Source organism: Manacus candei, unplaced genomic scaffold (assembly GCF_025592945.1).
Source record: "Manacus candei isolate 608988 ecotype Guabito, Panama unplaced genomic scaffold, ASM2559294v1 h1tg000028l, whole genome shotgun sequence".
In the NCBI taxonomy this organism is placed as follows: Eukaryota; Metazoa; Chordata; class Aves; order Passeriformes; family Pipridae; genus Manacus; species Manacus candei.
Genome location: NW_026138076.1, coordinates 19,569,841 through 19,591,231, shown reverse-complemented (window position 1 = coordinate 19,591,231; position 21,391 = coordinate 19,569,841). Strand labels below are relative to the sequence as shown.

The 21,391-nt window shown below is 34.1% G+C and overlaps 1 protein-coding gene across 3 annotated transcripts in view; it reads right to left on the bottom strand.

Moving 5' to 3' along the window:
• Positions 1–2,651: 2,651 nt before the first annotated feature.
• GLRA3 (glycine receptor alpha 3) overlaps positions 2,652–21,391 on the bottom strand; it is an 86,898-nt gene continuing 68,158 nt past the window's right edge. The window contains exons 7-10 of one of the 3 annotated variants that reach the window (XM_051790184.1): positions 18,456–18,670; positions 16,776–16,922; positions 11,559–11,678; positions 2,652–7,777 (exon numbers count right to left, since the gene is read on the bottom strand). In XM_051790184.1, the coding sequence (XP_051646144.1) occupies positions 7,508–7,777; positions 11,559–11,678; positions 16,776–16,922; positions 18,456–18,670 (752 nt within the window). In that variant the 3' untranslated portion in view covers positions 2,652–7,507. The remainder of the gene's footprint in view (positions 7,778–11,558; positions 11,679–16,775; positions 16,923–18,455; positions 18,671–21,391) is intronic. The other 2 variants (XM_051790186.1, XM_051790185.1) reach the window with 2 other exon arrangements.

Below are 21,391 nucleotides of genomic sequence, written 5' to 3'. Positions count from 1 at the left end.
GTGATCTAGCACACCTACATGAGGTTTACTCCAACTTCATACAGAATCACAGAATGGGTCAGGTTGGAAGAGAGCAGAGTGGGTCAGCTGGTCCAACCTCCCTGCTCAAGCAGTGTTATTCTAGAGCACATTGCACAGGATTGCATCCAGGTGGTTCTTGAGTATGTCCAGTGAGGGAGACTCCACAACATCTCTGGGCAATCTGTTCCAGTGCTCGGTCACCTGCACAGTAAAGTGCTTCCTCATATTCAGGTGGAAAAACAAGTTGCAGTATAATGTGCTTTTAGAAACAACTGTTTAATGTCTTCTGTACCTACTGAACATACCTACTGAGAATAAGTAAACATATCCAAAGTAACACCCTGATGTTTTCAAGTAAGTCAGAGTGTTATTTGGCTTGTTAAGAGAGGAATTAAAACATGACATAAGTGGATTTGAGACTGAACTCGTTACCTCAGTAGAGATTTTAAATACAGATCACTTAAGGGCTAACATTACAAGAAAAGTTTTTTCAGTCTTGTGAAAGTGTAAAGCCCTGCATCTGGGGAGTAACAACCTACGCACCAGTGTATGCTGGGGGATGAACAGCTGGAAAGTAGGTGTTCAGAACAGGACCTGGGGGTCCTGTGGGCCCCAAGCTGAACATGAGCCAGAAATGTGCCCTTGCAACAAAGATGACTAATGGTGTGCTTGGCTGCATTAACAGTGTTGCCAGCAGGCTGAGGGAGGTGATTGTTCCCATCCATTCAGGACTGGTAGGACCACATCTGGACTATTGTGTCCAGTTTAGGGGAATTTCATCAGTTTGTGTAAAATTTGTGTGGAGTTTGTAAAGAAGACGGAGTTAGGCTCTTTTCAGTGGTAAGAGATCAGAGGCAATGAGCACAAACCAAAACACAGGATGTTCTCTCTGAATATTACAAAACACTTTTTGCTCTGAGGGTGACCGAGCACTCCACAGAGGCTGTGGACTCTTCATCCTTGGAGATATTCAAAAGCCATCTGAACATGATGCTGGGCAACTGGCTGTAAGTGGTCCTCCTTGAGCAGGGGATTTGCAGAAGATGACATCCAAAGGTCCCTTCCAACATCAGCCATTCTCTGACTTTGTAAGTCTGTGAAGTAATTGTTGAAATATCTCTTTTTTTTTTTTAATGAGGAAACATTAAATATAAAATATGTATTTGCTTATTAAATGTTTAGAAGTATATTATTTAAATTTTGAAAAAGTTTGATTTATTTCCAAAATGATAATTTTGCTGTAATTCTAGTTTGTGACTTCTGGGTTTTAAATTCACATATTCAGAAAAAAAAATTGTTCTCAGATCCTGATAGTGTATAGTGAGTAGGATAGTACAAAATAAAATCTAATGTATGGACCATGTGAAATTAAATATTTTTTAAAATTTAAAAAATAATGAGATATTTTAAAAATAATTAGGTAGCTATATATACAATCATGAAAAAGAATATTTGATATCTGATTTTCCAGAATTCTGTGTTGAAAAGGCCACATAGTTTATGCCATACAATCATATATTGATCTCTTTAAGATCTGTTACTTCTCTTTTCTATGACTCTCGGGTGACATTATTTGGCTGTTAATTTCTTGTTTAATTGTTTGTTGCTCGCCTGGTACAGTACATTTGCGGTTTTCATGCTCTGGGAACTATGTGAAAACATTTGCTACTGCAGTAGTTTCATGGCGTTGTTGCTTGGGAACATACTGGAACAAGGTCAGAGGTACCAGTTATGCTTTGCTTTTGGGAAGACAAGGTGTTACAGATCTACTGGAGCAACAACTGTCACAAATAGTAAAGATCTGATCACACAGTTCTGTGGGCTCTATGAAGGCTTGCTCAAGATTTCTGTTAAGGTTTCCCTGGTGGTCTTGTTACATTTGACTGTTCTCTTGAGAAATTTCTATTTTATGAAGCTCCAAGTCATAAGTTTGCTGAACTGAATTATTAGAGACAGGTAATGGAAATACTTCATTAGCAATTATGTCAAACTTTTTGTTTTGTATTCCATCAATGTGAAAAGCAAGTTGAAATGTATGAACTGATGTTGCCTTTTGTCATATGTGGGCAGGGACTGCAAAACATTTATGATGTCTGTTAAAAATTTCTAGTCTAAATGGCATCACATTGACATGTGGCTATTACTTAGATGAGCGTTCTCTGTGCTCTTTATAAGTGCATTAACAATGCTGCAATCAGATTATCAGAACTCAGACTGTTTGCAAAGGATTTATTTACTAACTTCAGGCATTTTTTATCAAGGAATACTTAGGAGGGCTCACAGTTCTATAAAATTTTCAAAAGTCTGTTTTACTGCAATTGACGTTCTTTGCCTTTTTGATAATAAGATCAGCAGGACTATTTGAGCATGGCTGTACTTATTTCAATAGATATTTGTCAAGATAACTTTCCTTGAGTTTTCAGAATGAGCTTTTTTGAGAACTGGAGCCCATGTAACAATTGAAGGCACTCAATCCTTCTCTCAAGTTTTCACTCCTGAAATTCTTAATGGTAATGCACCTTAACTACTGCTGAGGATTTAATCCTTTTTTTTCCAATGGTGTTGATACTCCTTCCTTTGACTCTAAATTCGTTGCCTAAAATATCATAAAAAATTGCATGTTTTCTGAAAAAAGTTGTTTATTTTTTTTGAACAAAATATCTACAATGATACGGATGTTACCATAAATTTCACATTTTTAACACTTCTGTCTGCAGAGAATGTCAGCTTAAGTGCAATATGATACTGCAATACAGCAAAAAGGAATCTAATTAAATCCATGCACGACACATTTATAGATTTTTACCAAAAAGGAAGTACTTTGAGATGAAATTGCCATCAGACAGAACTCACGGAGAATATTTTGAAAACTCACAGACAAGTTATTAATACACTATCATATAAATTTTTCTTTTTTCTTGCTGTAACCTTTAAAAAGCCAGGATCACTAACACACAAAATACTGTATATTATGTTAAACCTTTATGTCAAAAGCTTATGGTGCAATTTCTTTTTATACAACTCACAATTCCACATTCATGTAACATCAGTAGCTACTTTAGTCCATTTCATCTGTTAGTATCACTCTGTCATCCATTAAAATACAAACATAAGAAACGTTTCTTGCATATTTCACAAAGATGAAAGTGAAGAAGTGCAGTAATATTTGAGAATGTCAAGAATACAGGATGAGCCAACATTTTCTCTGGCATTAACCCACTGTTTCTAGCAATCTAACCTGCTTCCACAAGCCTTCCAAATTGATAGTACTTCAGTAATTACTGTAGGTGATGTATGTTGCCTGAAGACACCTTTTCCATAACCACTCCAAAACAGAATACTCATTTTATTATTAACAAGTAGTCTGGTTTGTGAATTATATTTTTCTTCTTAGTTGTCTCAAAAAGGAAAAGAGCTGTGAAGGTCTGATATAATTGTCATCTAAATAGCCATATGATTGTGCAGTAAGATGTGGATAAAGTTATTTTATTATCTCACAGGCGTACTGTAAGCACTACGAGCTCATTTAGCAGTTTCACAGTTTAAGGCCAAATTCTTCTCTGTTGGATTAGATTAATTCCTATAATAGCTCAAATGAGAGCAGAAGTTACACAAAAGTACATCTTTTCCAGCCAACCATGTTAGCTTGGGCTGGAAATGGTATAAATAAATTTATTTCCATCTAATATAAAATTATTGCTACAAATAATACTTTTTTCTCCCCCTAATGTTAAGGAAGACTTTCTATTTTTTACTACTGTTAAAAATATAAGGTTTTGTACAGTTTATTATATTCTATTTTTATCTACATTATCAGCCTACAGATCTGTAAGGGCTTAATACAAAAAGTGGAAGCAATACCTTACTCCTTAAATGTAAAGTGCACATCTAAATCACCTAAATATGTCTGTCTAGTGAGCAAACAGAATCACCCCTCACACACTACAAATGCTTCTTTAGAAAATAGCTGAATTCTAAATGATTCTTTAGAAAATAGCTGAATTCTAAACAGTAAAACACCTTAAAGCCTCCTATAGTTTGTCAACATTATAGAGAAAAAAAGCCATTCCTCTAACCATGAGAGAGCATTGTGTTGGTATTTGAATATAATTTTAAAAATAAAATGCCTTTTGCTGTTTCGAATTTAAGCAAGAGTTTGGTACTGTGGTAGTTCAGTAATTCTACTGCACCTCAAAGGGACCTTTCTTATCCTCTCTCAAAGTCCTGGAGTTTTTGGCATTATGAGGGGTGACACGGATTGGGCCGCATCTCTTTTTAGTAGAGGAAGAAAAGACAGTCATATGAGAGGTTCCAGGCTCTGCTTTGGGCTTCTCTCTTCCTGTGGCCCCTGTTATGCTATGCACAGCCCACACTTTTCATCCTGTACCTTCCTGGTTTGCTTCTCTTTACATTAAGAAAGCGGATGGTGAGGAAGTCAATCTGCACAGGTAGAAACTGCTCTCAGAAAACAATATATACTTCGTAGCAGTTGATATAAACTGTTTCTCCCTGCAGCTACTGCTCCTGCCTGAACAGTTGTGCCTATGGCAAGGATACTGTGAGATTGGGAAAAATAATGATGTCTCATCCTTTCTTTTTTCCCTTTGTAGTGACTGTGCCAGTTCTTTAGTAGCTGTGTTATTGGGGTATTCCTCCAGATCCTATGGTGCCTCCCTCTCTTTTCGTTGTGTTCCAATGTCATTCTAGTACCAGTATTTTATTTTGAAAGTACAGGGCTGGCCTACAGAGACCACAAAAACATGACCTGAGAACTACAGAGTCTGCACCTATAGCGAATAATGACTTTGGACAAAGCTGTGTTAGCCTGTCATACAGGGGTTGTGCTTAAAAGGAACCTTGTTGTTTGCTAAGGACTTGTACTCAGGCCTGGTCCAGTGATAGTGAAATGAGGTGGCTATCTACTTCAGCCTAATTAATGGATTCTTATTTATATGTGGATGGACGCCTGCTAGATACCATCTGCCTCAAGCATTATTTCCTTGATAATTATTTTTCTGCTTCTCCAATGTCTCTTTCACGGGACTGTAGCACAAACACTGCAGTCTGACAAATACCGCAGAGTACCTTTCAATTCTTGCATCTTCTTAATAGTATTCTCTGCTGCTTCACTATAAAGTTACAAAAGAATCAACTCCCACACTAATCTTAGCTGATGTCTGTAGCTATTGATTCTAGCTTTGTAAAGAGGGCTGGTATGCCAGCTGGCAGTTTTGGACTTTTCCCCTAGTCAGTGGTGAAGAGCAGGCATTTGTGCCTTGAAGTTTCTTATCATCTCAAATGACATTTCTCTCTTTCTTTACCATGTGCCTTTAAGTCATTTAGGAATAATCTAAATGAAAATTGAATTTTAAGTTATTATTTCTTTTGAAAAACACATTATTAGTGGACTGCAGAGGCCTCTGTTACCTTGGCAAAAGTAACAGAAAAAAACCAACTCATAAAACCAGTTCAGGAGAGATCTTGGTTTCATTATATCAAAATAGAACATCTTTACTCACCTGAGGGCAGCAGAATGATATGCCAAAAGTTATGTGCATTTGAAAACAGCCCTTAAACAAAATACTGTTGACTTTGCTGCTAACAGAAGCAAATTAACATCCCTTTTCATACAATACAGTTAATGACATCTTTGAGAGAGGTGAATATAACTCAACTGAAATATCAACCATTATTTCATGATACCTCCTCACACAGAGGAGCACCTTCATAAGTGAACATGATATTTTGGAACATGCACATAAATAGATCAACAAAAAGCAGACACCATCTTAACAAGAAAAAAAAATATTTTAAGTAAATTGAATTAATTTTAGATCATAAATGAAGTAAAACTATAAAAGAATAATAGTTTTAAAATAAAGGCAGATTATACACCTTCTTTCTGACACAGTTTAACAAAATCTCAGAGCTACTATTTTAGAATCTCTCTAAGTAATCCTTGGAGAAGAACAATAACAAACCAAAGCCAAGGTTGCTATATTACTCAGTGCAGAGTTACATTGCTACTGCTTCTTCGTATGCACCATGCCTTTGGCAGTGCACCAGATGTTTGTTTCCAGCTGATTTTGCTTTTGTATACACATTCTGATCAACAACAAACCAAAAATTTTAAACCTGTTCAAAATAAAAATATTTTGCAATGAGAATCAGCCTCAGCTACTGGACTTAGAGTATCTAATAATTCTAAATGATGCATTTTCATATCTTAGTATAGTTTTGTTCTCCAATAGACAAGATTGATCTATGGTGTTACAATTCAAAGAAGTAACTAAAATGACTTATTTAAACCTAAACAGGGAAGATTTTTCTAAGAGTTTTAATGGTTGGTCTCCTATTTATTAATGTGAAATACAGTAAATGTAAAAGACCATCCAGATCCTTTTTTATGTTTTAGATGAGCTTCATGTTTCTCCAAAGTTGTGAAGTGCTTCTTAAGCAATATCTAAGTTATATCAATAAACTTCAAAACATGAGTCAGAAAACTTGATATATTCATAAATTAAGCTTCCTATATTTATGTAACATGTAGGAGATGAATGTGCGTAAACATAACTGTGTTCATCCTCCAAATGCTTCAGTGGAGTTCACTATTTGCTTTCAGTTTTGCTCCAAAATCTCTTTGCATTGAATCAAAGTGACGTATTGCAAAATTTTGATGTAGTTTGTCTATTTCACTAGCTGTATGAGTTTTATGAATTGAGGAAAAAAAACCTTAAAATATGAAAAATATTAAAAAATATGTTTCAATTATCAAAGTGTAAGTAATTAAAAGGAAAAAAAATCCTTTGCAGGAGTCAATACCTTACAAATTTTAATATATTTCTCATGTGATAGGCAGACTATTAGGCTGTATACTTTGTGCTGTCAGAGACTATTTCAACAAACAGGGGAACAGTAATATAAATACATTTAGTAAATTATATGACTTAAATATGTCAAATATATTAATTGCAAAACGACCAGTACTGTCCTTAAGACTAGATCAAGTCCTTTAAATTGTTTTCTCCAATCAGTAATTTGTCATTATATTGTAAAATTGAAATCAATGTTACAAACACTAATCTATTCTGCAATACTGTGAGATTTACCTAGGGTACTCAGGAACCATTTTTAAAATTAAAATACATCAGAATTAAAAAAAAAATTAAGGATCATCAGAGAGTACTGTACAGTTATACCACTGTGTAACAGTATGTATCAATACTTGGCAGTAAAGGTTCAGTAGAGAGTGATTTACAATGAAAAATTTGTTAATATTTAGCTTTACAAGGAAAGTTTGCAATAGCAGGTGTATCTTTTCTGGGTGTCATTCTTCCATCCTGGTCATTGCAGTCCACGCAGGATCTTTTTTCACCACCTCAGTGTTTTTAACTCTTCCAGTCACTCCTCTGATGTGCATTTCTAAAAAAAAGCTTCTGGTCGAGTGTGACAGCCAGATCTTTATGTACTGCAAGCCTTAGTCTTGTTATTGGTGAATGTCCTCATGCCTGATGATTTTGTAAATTACCCAATAAAAAATGTTGAAAATCAGAAAGGCTAACGGGAAACAAGCTCTGGATATTGTGTCTATTTTCTTGGCCCGGTCAATGAATACCTTTCTCATCTCATCAGGGCTTTTTGGTACAGCTTGAACAGGATTATTTGGCCCCTTTTGTGTCATTCCATCTTTTGCTTGCACGCATGGGCCCACTCCATATGCTGTAAAGCTAAACTGACTTTCACGTGCATCATCATCCTGTTGGACAAAAAAAAAAAGAAAAAAAAAAGAATATAAAGAAAACGAGCAAGAAGGTTTTTTTTTTAATTACTATTATTTACACAAATCTTACCTGCTGCTAAATAACAGTTGCACCATTACCTCAATGACTTCTTGAATCCACAGTTTATTTTAACTGGTTGAAATTTCATCCCTATCAATGTCTGTCAAAAATATTGTAGGAGTTTGAACAAGCACAGAATTTTTCTATTTGTTTATAGATTCTGTAATCTACTCAGAGAAATGAGAAAGCTTAGTAAACTAACAGTAATTTAGCACACAATTTCTGATTTGGTTTAAGTTTCCCCATTTACAGTAAATATCCACAGTCTTCAAATGGAAAAACTTCACAATGATCTTTTAGACAACACCCATTAAACCTGTACACTGCTTAACAAACCAGGATCCTGGCCTCTAGATATCTAGAGATACTTATCATAAAATCAATAATATTTTGCACATTATTTACATTAGTGAGAATTCTGCATATTTGGCCATTGTATATTTAGTTAATTGTATCTGTATGCCTTATTTCTGCTGATCTGTGTGAATGCATCAGATAAAGAGAATGGCATGTAAAGTGTCTTAGTTTAAAATACAAATGAATGAAAACTAAAGGCCAGATTTTTCTTCCAACTCATTCTTCTGTCAATTCAGGGGAAAATTGGCAAAGATATTCAGAATTCAGGAAACTTTAAGAGAAAGTGATTTTTAATTACATGGCACAGAAACAAAAGTACATGGTCTGAAGACAGACATATTTTCATATTTCATATTTACACTATTCATACCTACAATATTAATTTACATTTACAATATTCATACATTAAAAAATGTTGCTTGTGTCTGGAGACATATTTTTTACTTCTCTTTATCTAGTTATAAGTATCCTCAAGCAGTAAAAGAGGCACATATGCAGGCAAATAAATGATATATAGTCTGTGAAGCCAGAGCCAAATTTGGTTCTGAAACATATTCCAGTATACTCTTTCACTATGTAGGTGCCTCAAGGATAGTCACATGATTTTGATGGCATTCACCATTTTTTCAATAATTTTAAATTAAAGAATGTCTATTTTTCGTGCCTAATTTATCCTAGTTGCTTTAGGATTTTAGACTTTCGTGAAGTATATAAATTATTATGTATACGTTAGTTCTTACATAATTATTTTGAAAAATAATTCACATAAGTATTATAAAAGGAGGTGAGCAGCAATTTTCCTTTTGTAAGCGAATTTTTGATATTTTTAAGCACTTCCTACATAAAAAAGTATTTATTTATTTATGTGCCAAAGTCAAATAATTAGAGTTTCAATTCAATAGTTCTGAAGCAATTTTTTTTAACTTTAACCTCTTAGTTTATACAAATAGAATTTCTCAAAGAGTTCAGTTAAATCCAAGCTTCCAAACTTTTCATTCTGAAACTGCCTGTGACATTTGGTAAATCTGAAAATATTTTTCAATGGAGAATTAATTCTAAAAATATTTAAAACTTCCATCAATAGTACTTACTTGGAGAACCATTTTTAATTACTATTTTTAAAAAAAATCCAGTGAGGATTCTTAACAGTTGAATAAGTTAGCTACAAAAGAATGCAGATAAATCACTAAGTTTGAAGTGAATTATTTGGCCATCAGCATGACCATCCAGCAGAGATGTAGTTATCCCCCAACTGCAATACTTTTTCATATATGTAAACTAAATAAACGAAGAGAGTAATATAGTTCACTGAAACTACTGTACTTCAAATTTGTATTAGATTTTGCCTTTAAAAACACAAAAATAAAGAAAAATTAACATGAAAGAAAAGGAGGAGGAAAAATCACTGACTTATTTTACTATGGAAATGAATAACAGAAATACAAAATGATAGGATCATTATTTGATGACGTGATAAAACAGAGATTTAATTACTACAATAGTGTTCCTCTCCTGTCAGAAAAGAATGGGAAATAACATCTTTAGAGCAGTTGCATTCCAGAGGAGTTGTAGTGTTGTATTTCAGCTAACAGAAGTATTAAGTTACAAATGCGTGGACTTTGAGAATTTACCATAAACTTGCCATTTAAACACTGTCATATGTGCATTTCAGAGTTTTGTCTTTTCATGCTTCTCCAGAAAATAATGCTTATAATTGCACAGACTGAGAAAGACAGTAAAATAATTCCTGAGTAGCAGCTTTCAGTTATACATGTTTTCAGGATGAGGCACTAAAACTTTACTGTCTCTGTTTTAGGCTTACTTGAATGGAATGATCCCCTAGAATGTTTTCAAGGACAGATCTCTCATTTTTTTTTTTATGCTTGCAGACATCCTGTATTCAGTCTGCCAGCAGGCTGCTTGGAAATGCCCTCTGTTGTTGAGGAAGTGATGTGAAGGTCCTTCTAGGAGTCCAGCATTTTTGCCCATTGTCTGTTGGATGGTGTCTCCATGAGGTCAGGCAGGATGTTTGGAGCCTGCCAAGTCAGATCAAAGCGCTAGGGCTAATGGATAAGCAGGAATTGCCACCATAGTTCTTTTCTAGGGTAGCAACTGGATTATTCAAAATGTGGTTCTGCAAGTTTCCAGCAGGTTCGTAATGCAGCAAAATCACTAACTTGGCCTCAGATTCGTATGAGGGTGCTTGTGCACAGCAGGAAAGATGCATTTACTGTTATTATTTATGTTAACTTTTGAGTACTTTTTCAAAGGCATTTATGTCAGTGACATGCCATTTTTTTTTATTGTTGATTGGTTTGGTTAAAGTCTGTCTTTTTGACTAGAAATATTTCTCAGAATGCATGCCTCTGAGTCTGTCACTGTAGAAATCATCTAAAAGACTGTCATGGTATACATGGTATACCCTGTATACTCCAGCTGATAATCTGGACAGTGAATTCCCCTGAAAAAGTCCTCCATATTGGTTAGATTATTTGAATTTTGTAAATAATAAGGAAGCTTTTATTTCCCTTTGTGTATTTTAGTGGATCATCACCAAAGAAAGTGATTTCTCATAGATTTTTGATAAAACTTAAAAAATCCTATCATGAATGAATTTTAGTAAGAGTTTGATTTGAATGCACTTGTCACATGTTCAGCTCTAAAATTCACAACTGGAAAGTTATTCCGCATACAGCTAGATATAAATATTTTATCATCTCTATTAAAATTACTGTAATTTAAGAGTGCAAGTAAATTTAGATAACAATTTTCATTTAGAAAGTTAGAATTCTTTGAAGATCTGAAGGAAGTAATTTCAATTAGGTTACTTCTGTATCAGTGCTGTTCTACAAAATACTTAAGTATAAATTAATAGAAAACTGTCACTGTCTGTGGTCTTGTCACCACGCTGTTTTCCATCCATATATTTAATAATACATTTATCTTGAGAAATAATATATATAAGGGCTGAAAATAACTCCACAGCCTATTGATTATAGGTTGTGGTAGCAACTTGAAAGCTTATTTGAAGCCTTGGCTCTGGTAATTTGAACACTACCTTTTTTACTGTTTTTGAGAAGGAAAGTGTTAATGAATTGTCTTGCACTACAAGCTGCAAAATTTTAATACTATGTTTTAATCCAGATTTAAACAGATCAAAATGGATTATGAAATTACCAAGACAGTACCTTTATTAACATTTCACGTCATCACATACAGGTAGCAATGAAGGTATATGAAGTTCACATGGGAAGACATTATTTCAGACAAAAGGACAGGGCCTCTATTAATGATTGGATATCACATTATGACAAATGGGAAATCTTCTTCATAGTTTACCCTTAAATTTGTACTGTAGATTTGAGGCAAAGTCCCGTCTATAGGTCCTGTACATCTCAAGCCATTGCTATGCTGTAATGATTCACTGATTTCATTTCCATCAAGAATTCCCTCAAAATACTTTCATCAAAACGGATGGGTTGACCAAAAAGAAAACAAAAGAAAAGAGGTGTGATTACCATTACAGACAATCTAGTTTGCATGTCTATTTTCCTCTCTAAAGATGTGGTGATCTTTAGATTTTTGAAAATAGGGTTAAAAGATTGAATAGTCCTGAAAACTAAATACATATTAACAGCTGATCTAAAATAAAAGTGTTATTATTCAGTATATATACAGAGTTAATATTTTTCCCCATAGAATGTAAATGCAACTAAGAAAAAGCACTGATCATAGGTGTGTTCCAGTATCCCTGTATGACTTCTAATTCTGACATTTTTTTCCTTTTTCTTTCAAGACGGAAAGGAGTGTAACTGTAAATGAATAATTAATATTCATTCATTCTGAAGGAATGGTAATATAGTGTTTCTGAAATAATTCTGTTCACTAGACAGGTTTTTTCTCTGTCAGAGACAAAGCACTATGGCTCATATACTGAATAACAAATGAGGTCTCAAATTGAGAACCAAAATTCCCCTGTTCTCAGGATTCATTATGCCATTTTTGCAATCATAAAGGTATTAGACCCTTTAAAAAAATCTCCTATGCCTATTGTGATGCTCATTGGCAAATGCAATGAGTAGGTTGTATATTATGTTGCAATAATAGTTTTTATTTATAAATGTATTTATAACACAATCCCAGACACTTCAAAATTTTTGTTAATTCTGTGCAAACTGGATTGGACCTCTGGAAAGAAATTTGCCATTTAGTTATCTGGAATCATTGAATGAGGTCCATACTTACAATCATAAAAAGTGTGGCCAGAGGGTGCTGTTATACCTAAGAACTGCCTTTGATGGTGCTGTAACTGTTGTCTGGGAAGGGAGGTGGCAAATGAACTAGATGGTGTAAAAAAGAGGAAGTGACTATAGTTGGAAAAAGCATTAGAAAAATGGCAAGGATAGATGAGCTTTGTATCCCAAAATATCTTATTACAGCTCTGTACACAATTGCAATTTGTATAACCGTATATTTCACTGCAAGGGTCTTGTCCAAGTTTCATCATATGCTTTTTAAGAGAGAGATTCCAGTTCCTTTGTGTTTTCAACCAGCAATGAGAAGGAATAACCCATACTTTTAATTAAATTTACAAAATATTCCAACCTATGAAAACCTTCAAATTTGTTTGAGGATATGTTTAGAGTTAGAATTGAATTCAATGATTTGAACAAAGCATCTGAAAAATACAGAAGCAGAGTCAGTAGATGCAAATACAAGGTACTACATTTAGCCAGAAATGATCAACTTTGCAAGCATAAGATGGAAACCCAATGGCTCTGCAGTAGTTCTGGAAAAAGACCCAGAAGATATGGAAGGTCACAGTCCTGATATGGGTCAATAACACGATGTTTTTTAGAAGACAAATGGTAAAACAATTTGGATAAACAAGTGTATAATTTGAATCATTTGATCCTTTGGCTGTTTTTAACTGTTACTGGGTAGATTTCATGCTGTTCATGTCGCAAACACAGTTTTGAGGAAGTATATGGACTTATTAGGAGAATTTCCAGGGAAGGCAAATGAGAAAAAACAAACTTAAAAAAACCCAAAACAACCAAACCCCCAACCCAGACCCCAAAACTGTACCAACTGGGCATACTTAAAGAAAAGATTGAATGGAAATGTGCAAATGGTGACATAAAGGAAAGAAGTAATCTGTTTTCTGTGCCCCTCCTAAACAAACCATGAGAGGTCAAAAAAAGCAGTAGTAAAAAACTTTTTAAACAATTGGAATAGATTTAAGGGGAGCTTGTGGAATTTTTATGACTGAGGTGAATTAGGTATAAATGATCTTGACTTAAGTCAGGAAAATGGATCCACTGACCTCCCAAAGGCACTGAAATTCAAACATTGCACTATTGTTTCAGTTACTTGGTAAAAGTAAATATTTCTTGCAACAAGCATATTTTTCTAATTACAAAGAAAATAGGCTTTGAAAATTCTTCAACTGCCTTACTGCAATTAGATATTATTCATAAATATTCTCTTCTGTCAACACATATCTAGAACAAAATATTTCCAAACTCATCTATTTTTTTACTTTTGCAACACAGTCGAATCGCTATAAGTTTTGCTGTGCCGTTGCAGATAAAATACCAATGCAAAAAAAAAAATCTGTACTTAACAGTTAGAATTCACCTGGTAGAAAAACCCAACATTAGTAAAGTGTCCCAAGAATGGAAGCATGAAGAATGTAAAAGTCTAATAAGTTATCCTAATGGATATATTTCTCTAATAGTTTTGGACGTAAATACTGAATAGAATAGTGTTTTTCACTTTGCAAAGGAAGAGGATGTAATGTTCAAGGGAGCCTCTGGAGTTTATTTTAAATGCAGCCTTTTAAAATAACTTCTTTTCACCTTTTTTGACTTTGTGGCAAAATAAACATTTCTTTATACAATTTTAAAAGCTAATGCAATCTAATTCTTGACAGCTAGCGTCTGTTTGACCTAGTCCAATAGCATAACAAACATACAAAACTTTATAATCATGAGCTGTAGTAGCCAACTTTGAAAAAGACAAAAGAGAAAGAAAAAACAGGTTACTTTGACTTATGATCCTGGGGACTACATTTCATGTTAGAAATTGTGGTGAATAAATAATAATATTTGTGGTAAGGAAAGCTAGTTTTTTACTGAATTTTTTAATCTGTAAAACTTTATTATTTGTATACCAGAGGGTTTAGGATGTGATCCAAATTTTTGGAGGAAATAAAATCTCCATGCTGTAATGTTTCCAATCCTGTATACTTGTTGGCAAGGAATGGTTTAATAAAACATTGAGAAAGAGAGAATCAGTTAGCTGAGCTGTCTCTAAAGCTTGAGAAGGTGTATTCTCAGAGGTTAACTCTGACCAGGAGCTCTAGCTCTACCTGGGTTGGAAGTGAGTCAGGAAACATTTAGTTAAATTAATATTTTCTGAAAAATTACTGTTTCTCTAAAATCATAACCTTGCATAGGAAGAAAGTATTTTTTGGTGAATTTATACTGAGAAGCCTGTCTCATGATGAAGCTTACAGATACAGGAGGAAGGGAAAGCCATATACCCCCAAAAATATTTAATACCCTCACCTGGGTTTGTTATGAAGAAAAGCATTGAAGTGCATGTCTCCATCCTTCAGAATCTAAGGGGAGTACTTTAGTACATACCCTGAAGTCTCTAGGCTTAATCCTGTGATTTTATGACAACCTAGGAGGCAACCTACCTGAAGATAAAGACTGTCAACTGAAGTGTAAAATTAGAATAAGGACTTCTAAGCTTGAATTCAAAAATACCGTGATGTCAAGCACTAATCCAGCAAAACACTTAAATCAGTGAGGTTATTCATGTGCATATTTTTTTTAAGAGGTCTTCTTTTAGCATTATTTTGTATATCGTGGATCCTCCCTTACATACCTCTAAGCTGAAATTTCATTGATTGTGATTGCTGAATAAGTGTCTTTGGTGAGTTTGAAGTCTTGCTAAGAGAGAGCTGGAAAGAGATTTGGTTTGATTCCAAGGAAGGAAGATATCACCTACCAGTTTCTAACCCTATGCTCATAATAACTGACCTGTATTTAAGAAAGATGTCATTAAAGTTGAATGTGGTGAATTTGCTTGAGATCCAGAAGAAACTTTCTCAACATGGTAAGAAAGATGAATGGACTAAAGGTACAGTGACATAATATATCACTCACCACAGCTGTTTGTATTTGATACACCATGCATTTGTTGGGGCTCACCTACATCTGTCCAGTAATCTGTGTCTGCCTCATCCCATTCTTCCCATTCCAAACATTTAAGCAGCTTTCAGAGAGCTGCCATGTTTCAGAAACACTCTGTCACAAAAATTCTATTTTTTCTGCTACTGTCAGGGAGAAGAACAAAGCCCATTCTTCACCGGGATGAATGTTGAAAGCAGGTACATGCAGTCTGAATCATCATCTAGGCTACAGTAGATGAGTTTCTCTGTGCAGCTTAAGAAATCTGGGACTCAATACACAAGGGCAGGCAAACGTGTGAAAATGTCATTTTCATTTAACTGTCCAGCCTGCCTCTTAACACAGAGTCTTACTAGCAGAGACTGCTTAGGTAGGTTTTACAGCAGTGTAGATTTGCAATATCTTTTAAGTAAGAGCAAAACAACATATAAAATGTCTTCTCTTTGCATGTAAGCAGTAAACATGAGGTAAGTCTTCAGGAATGAAAGACAACAGAACAGAATCATGTTGCTTTGATCAGACTTCTATTCACTAGTAATATTCTAGATAGTAACTAAAAGCCTGTGGAAAGGTGGGTACTCATTTAATGGATAGGCTGGAGAACTATTTACTCTTCATGAAATCAGAAGTAGGAATTATATACTGCCGTAAGAAATTTTCATTATTACTTGATTTAACTACAGGCTTCAGAGTTCAAACTTGCCTTAGCTGTTTGACTTTACACACTGGTAGTGAGTTATTTTATTGTAGTCTATATATCTCCAGCTATAAAATAAATATTAATAGCCATTACTATATTAAAGTTTTTTACTATTTGTATGAACAATTTACACTGAATTAGCAGGACAGAAGAAAAAAACACACATTTATCAGCCTTTTAAATTAAAATGTTTATTCTTCACCAATAATGTTAATTGAAAAAGTATTTCTTGTATTAAAAAATATTTGCATGAAATGCAGCTGTTAAGGCTTTGAATTGAGTACTAGAATTAAATTAGGAAACATTATTTGTTGAATCTCAATGTAGTACAAACTGCTGCAAATACCAGCAATATTCATTCACTGGAGAATAATCTAACTCCTCTAACAGAGTGAAATTCATGTTTGTGCAGATGGCTCCTACATGCTCCACGCCTCATTTAAATCCCTCTTAATCCCTCCTTCGGGAATTCAAGTTGGATTTATACAGTTTACAGTCCTTGTAGCTACCCTCTGCCTATAGTGAATTTTATGCTGTGATGTCATTTTATTTATATTGCCAATTTAAACTGTAGCATGTTTACCAAATTAACCCTATATCCTGGCATAATTCAGTCAGGTTCTCTTTCAAAGCTGTGAATACCATTACTTTTACCTTGCTCTTCTTCCTTTTGCGGCGGAAGCGCAGAAGTTCTTTATGCTGCCTTGACACAAAGTTTACAGCTGCATACTCCAAAAGTGCAGAAAATACGAAGAGCAGACACACTGCCATCCAGATGTCAATGGCTTTGACATATGACACCTATGGAGATAGTAGAAGACCGAATATGTCAAAGCCACAGATGTGAAATTAAGTATTTCATGTCAGCAGGAAGTGCATTAATACCTCCACATCCCCACACTACTGTTATGAAACAAAACTTAACATGAAATTACATAATAAGAGGAATAAAAATTCAATCTATAAATTGTTATTTTTTTAAAATTTACTCTTTTACAAAGTGTGTTTAAATCATTAACAGTTCCTTATAGTATACTGTATCACAAACATCTCAAACCAAATAATCCACAAGAAACGCACACTCTTCCTCCATTTCTCTCACTGAGATCTGTGAATGACACTAAAGAATCAAAGAATAGCTTATGGTAGGACCAGTCGGAATTCCTGTATTAAAATGGATGCAACTGAAAATTCCTGCAATAAAATTAGGTAGAAGAAGGACATAGGTGGAGAACTCTGATATGTTCATTCATTGCTAATATAGTTGCAGTAAATCAAATATATAGTTTTAAATGAGTCCGGTAATTTTGACACAGTGAAAGTCCTGAGAATCAGATACAGAATAGAGCTCATTGCAATCCCATATGGCCAAGCTCAGATGCAGGACATAATCTGAACCAAGAAAGTAAGGCCTGCTCTCTCTTTGTGCTCAGATTTACAAGAGCTTTTTAATATAAGCAAATATAGCTAGCTTCAGGCCTCAAAATCTGACAAAAACCATATATAGCTCTCTGTTAATCTCTTACATTGTTGATGCTACATTTGGATGCATTCAGATCCATATATCTAAGACACAGAGCATGCTCAGTTGTCTTAGGGCTATGGATTTTACTTAGAAAAAATGCAATTAGGCAACCTAAAAATATTATGGTAAAACTAACACAGAATGGGACTTTGTGTATTTTTATTGTATACATTTTATTTTTATTGATTGCAATGACACATGAAGAAGGTCAAGGAATAAGCCTTAAAATGAAACAGAAAATATTCAAAGTAATTATAATTCAGAAAACTGAATAATTAATAATAGAATAATTAATAATAGAAATAAATTTTAAGTGCTTTACATTGTGTTGTAAATGTTTTTTACACAATTGTTTGGAGCTGTTTAGGTTCACATTTTTCTACATTTTAATGTAACTGTGTTTGTAATTCATAATGTTGGCAGTTTTTGAGAAAGGAATATAATTGAGAACAGGTTAGGATCTGTGGCCTTTAGAATTTCAGTTGTAACTGCTAGTATGTCATCAGATACTGGGATGTGAAAAAGAATGAGCCAGTCAATTACTAAGCAGTATTTATGTAGTATTGAATAACATTGTTTTCATTTCTTGTTAAGGTTCATGGAATTTAGTAGATTGGGTAAATGGTTGAGATGGGAGAAATAGAATGTATTTGTCTGGAGAATCAAAAGCCCCCCTAAATAGTTCAAAATTATTTATCTCCTTTAGAAAATGGTTGAATGCTAATAATCAAAACACATAAGGTTGATTGAAAGTGTTTGTCACATAACATTATAACTAATGTAGTACAAACAAACGAAATTTCACCTACCTTTGGAAGAGATGCTCGTGAACCTGAGCTTTGTGTTGTCATGGTCAGCACAGTTGTTATGCCTAAAGCCACTCTGGCTGGAGCTGCATCCATATTGATCCAAAATGACACCCAGGAGAGAATCACAATCAATAGACTTGGTATGTACATCTGGATGAGATAGTAACCCATCTGTCTCTCAAGGTGAAATCGGACTTCAATACATGTAAACTTTCCTTTTTATAACAAAGAAGAAACATTCAATAGAAATAGAATGTTTTTTACTGTCAACATCTAGTCCACATTCAAAAGAATGTATGCTCTGTCAAATATATTTGTTCACAAATGAAAGATTAATGTTTGGATTTCTCTTTTTAATATGCACAGTCTCCATTATAATAGGGTATCTACTGGAAAGAAAAGGGACAGGAAACCTGAAAAATTAACAATTCGAGAACCTCTGAAACTTGTTTCCATATAAAAACTGAATCACAATGCATTAGGACAACAAGAAGTTTCCTGTGGGTGATCACAGTTTTTTGCCATTTATGATTTGTAGATACATCTGTGTGCAAAGAAAGTGCTTACTCCTCCATTGCATAACATCTCTCTTATATTTTCATTCAATTTTAAACTTAATTTTATTTTTTTTAGTCTAAAAAAATTGCTAAAAATATAGGGAGATCAGTATGGGCATTAGGTTATCAATAGGAGAGTCTGCTAAGTCTCTCCCTTTATTCCCATTCAAACTGTTCCAGCTCATAAGTACAATGACCAAGATTCAAACAGAAATTGAAGACTTAGTATTAGGCAACTTTAGGAAGGTACTTAAATTACCTAGTTTTACCCAGATACTGAACATCAAGGAACTTTTACTGATTTAACCAAAGCACAACAAAAAGAAAACTATTGCTGGCTCACAAAAATGCCATAAACCCATTTTTTAATATTATCCAGATTGCTTTTTTTTTGTTTGTTTGTTTTTGGCTTGTTTTACTTTTTTTTTTTCATCCTGTAAACTGTAGATTATATCACAGATCTTGACCTGGTCGCATTAGATTTTCTAATTCTGCTCAATGTTCATATTAGTCACATATGAATGGTGCTGAGGCAATGCTCTAACTGTAAGTGGTGTATACATTAAACCATTTCTTAGAGTAAGAAATTACATAACTCAGTTTTCTTCCTTATTTTGAATGAAAGCTATTTCTAATTCTAAGTTTAACATGGAAATCTGTACGGTTATTTATTTATTAAGCGATATGAAGTTTTTTGGTTATGTTTTCCAGTACTTTGATAGCTATTTTACCAATCAATTTTTATTTGCAAAATGCCATTTTATACCAAATTGTTTCTCATTAATAGTTATTTGATATTTATCATATTAAAATTATATTTGTAATGGACTTATTTATGAGCTTATCCTATACTATTATATTGTGTATTATGCTGTGGCAATAGTATTAGGTATACAGAAATGAACTTCAGATAAAGTCAAACTGAAATATTTTTATTCAAGGCATATTAAGTGATTGTAAATGCTTTCTGAACTTGATTATTTTCATAACAATTCTCTTAAGAGGCAATTAGTTCTCTCTGTGATGACATAATCAAGGTAATTTTATGACATTTTTATTCTGCTGAGGCACTAAAAAAAATTTAAAAAGACATTTTTATGATGTTCAATTTTAAAATTACCTTCTGTATCTCAGGAGTTTTATATCTGCAAGCTCAATTATTAGTTCCATTCCTAATTGTCAGCATTTTCTGAATCCTGTCTACACTCCTGAAATCTGTGTCCCAAATCCTGGCTCAGCCATCTGCTGCCCTAGCTTTGAGACTGATTTCTGCTTCAATCATGAGACGAAATCTTAGTTTAACAAAGTGAATGGGAATTTTGGTGTTTACTGCGGAAAAGGCCAGGATTTCCCCCTTCTCTTCCAAGGTCTTCAAAAGAATACCTAAACAATATATTCTTTCTCCTAGCTGGTCAGTACACCCCATGTAACTAGAAGTTCTGCACAGGCTGGCCTTTGTTGAAATCATATTCTTACTTCAAACTGGTTCTTACCCTGAAGTTTTCTTTTTTTGTGACATTCATTCTGTTAATTCAGTAGCTTTGGACAGCAACAGTTTCCTCATACACCACAGTAAATCATGGTGGTAAGGAGTAGCAAAATGCATCAACCAAATCTAGGCCTCTTGCAAAGTCATTTTGTTCGGCATCACATCAGCAAGAATCATTCAGCACACAACATTTTCTTCTTACAGGGTCCTATATTTTCCTTTCAAAACAAATTAGGAAAGAAAACTAAGGGGCATCAGAGTGCGTAATATAAGCGTCAATAAACATTTGCTATTACTTGTATGGTCCAGATAAATGTGGGATAAGAGATATGAGACTCTTCCCTGAGTACTGTAGTGGACTTGAATTGTGCTAAACGGGGACCAGTAAATAATATAGTAGCTCCAGTATGGATTATTTTATGTGGCTGAAAATTTGACAGGTAAATCTGAACTAAGGAGAAAGAGAGGAATAGCTGGGCACAACAGGATTCTAACAAAATGAAAGATATTCTAAATGAAAGAAGTGCAAATGGAATGAATATATTGTAACCATGGAGGAAAAAGTGGGGCTTATGAAGTGGCCAGAACTAGGACTGAATGATGTGTCAACAATTTTTTGCTTGGTTTTGTATTTTTGGAAACATCATTGGCCAAGGTAAAAAACCCCTCAAAATCTACAGCACCAAAAACAAACAAAAAAAAAAGGATAAAAGAAAGTGAAGTGAGTCTCAAAGTGGAAAATTAACTCCACACCATGTGTGACAAGAGTCCTGCCTTTATCTTAGACCCATTGAGTTTATGGACATGCCAGGCACATATATCAGTGCTTCCTAGTCAAGACCACTGTGTTCCTTTGTTCCATTACAGCACTGAACAATTAATATAAGGCA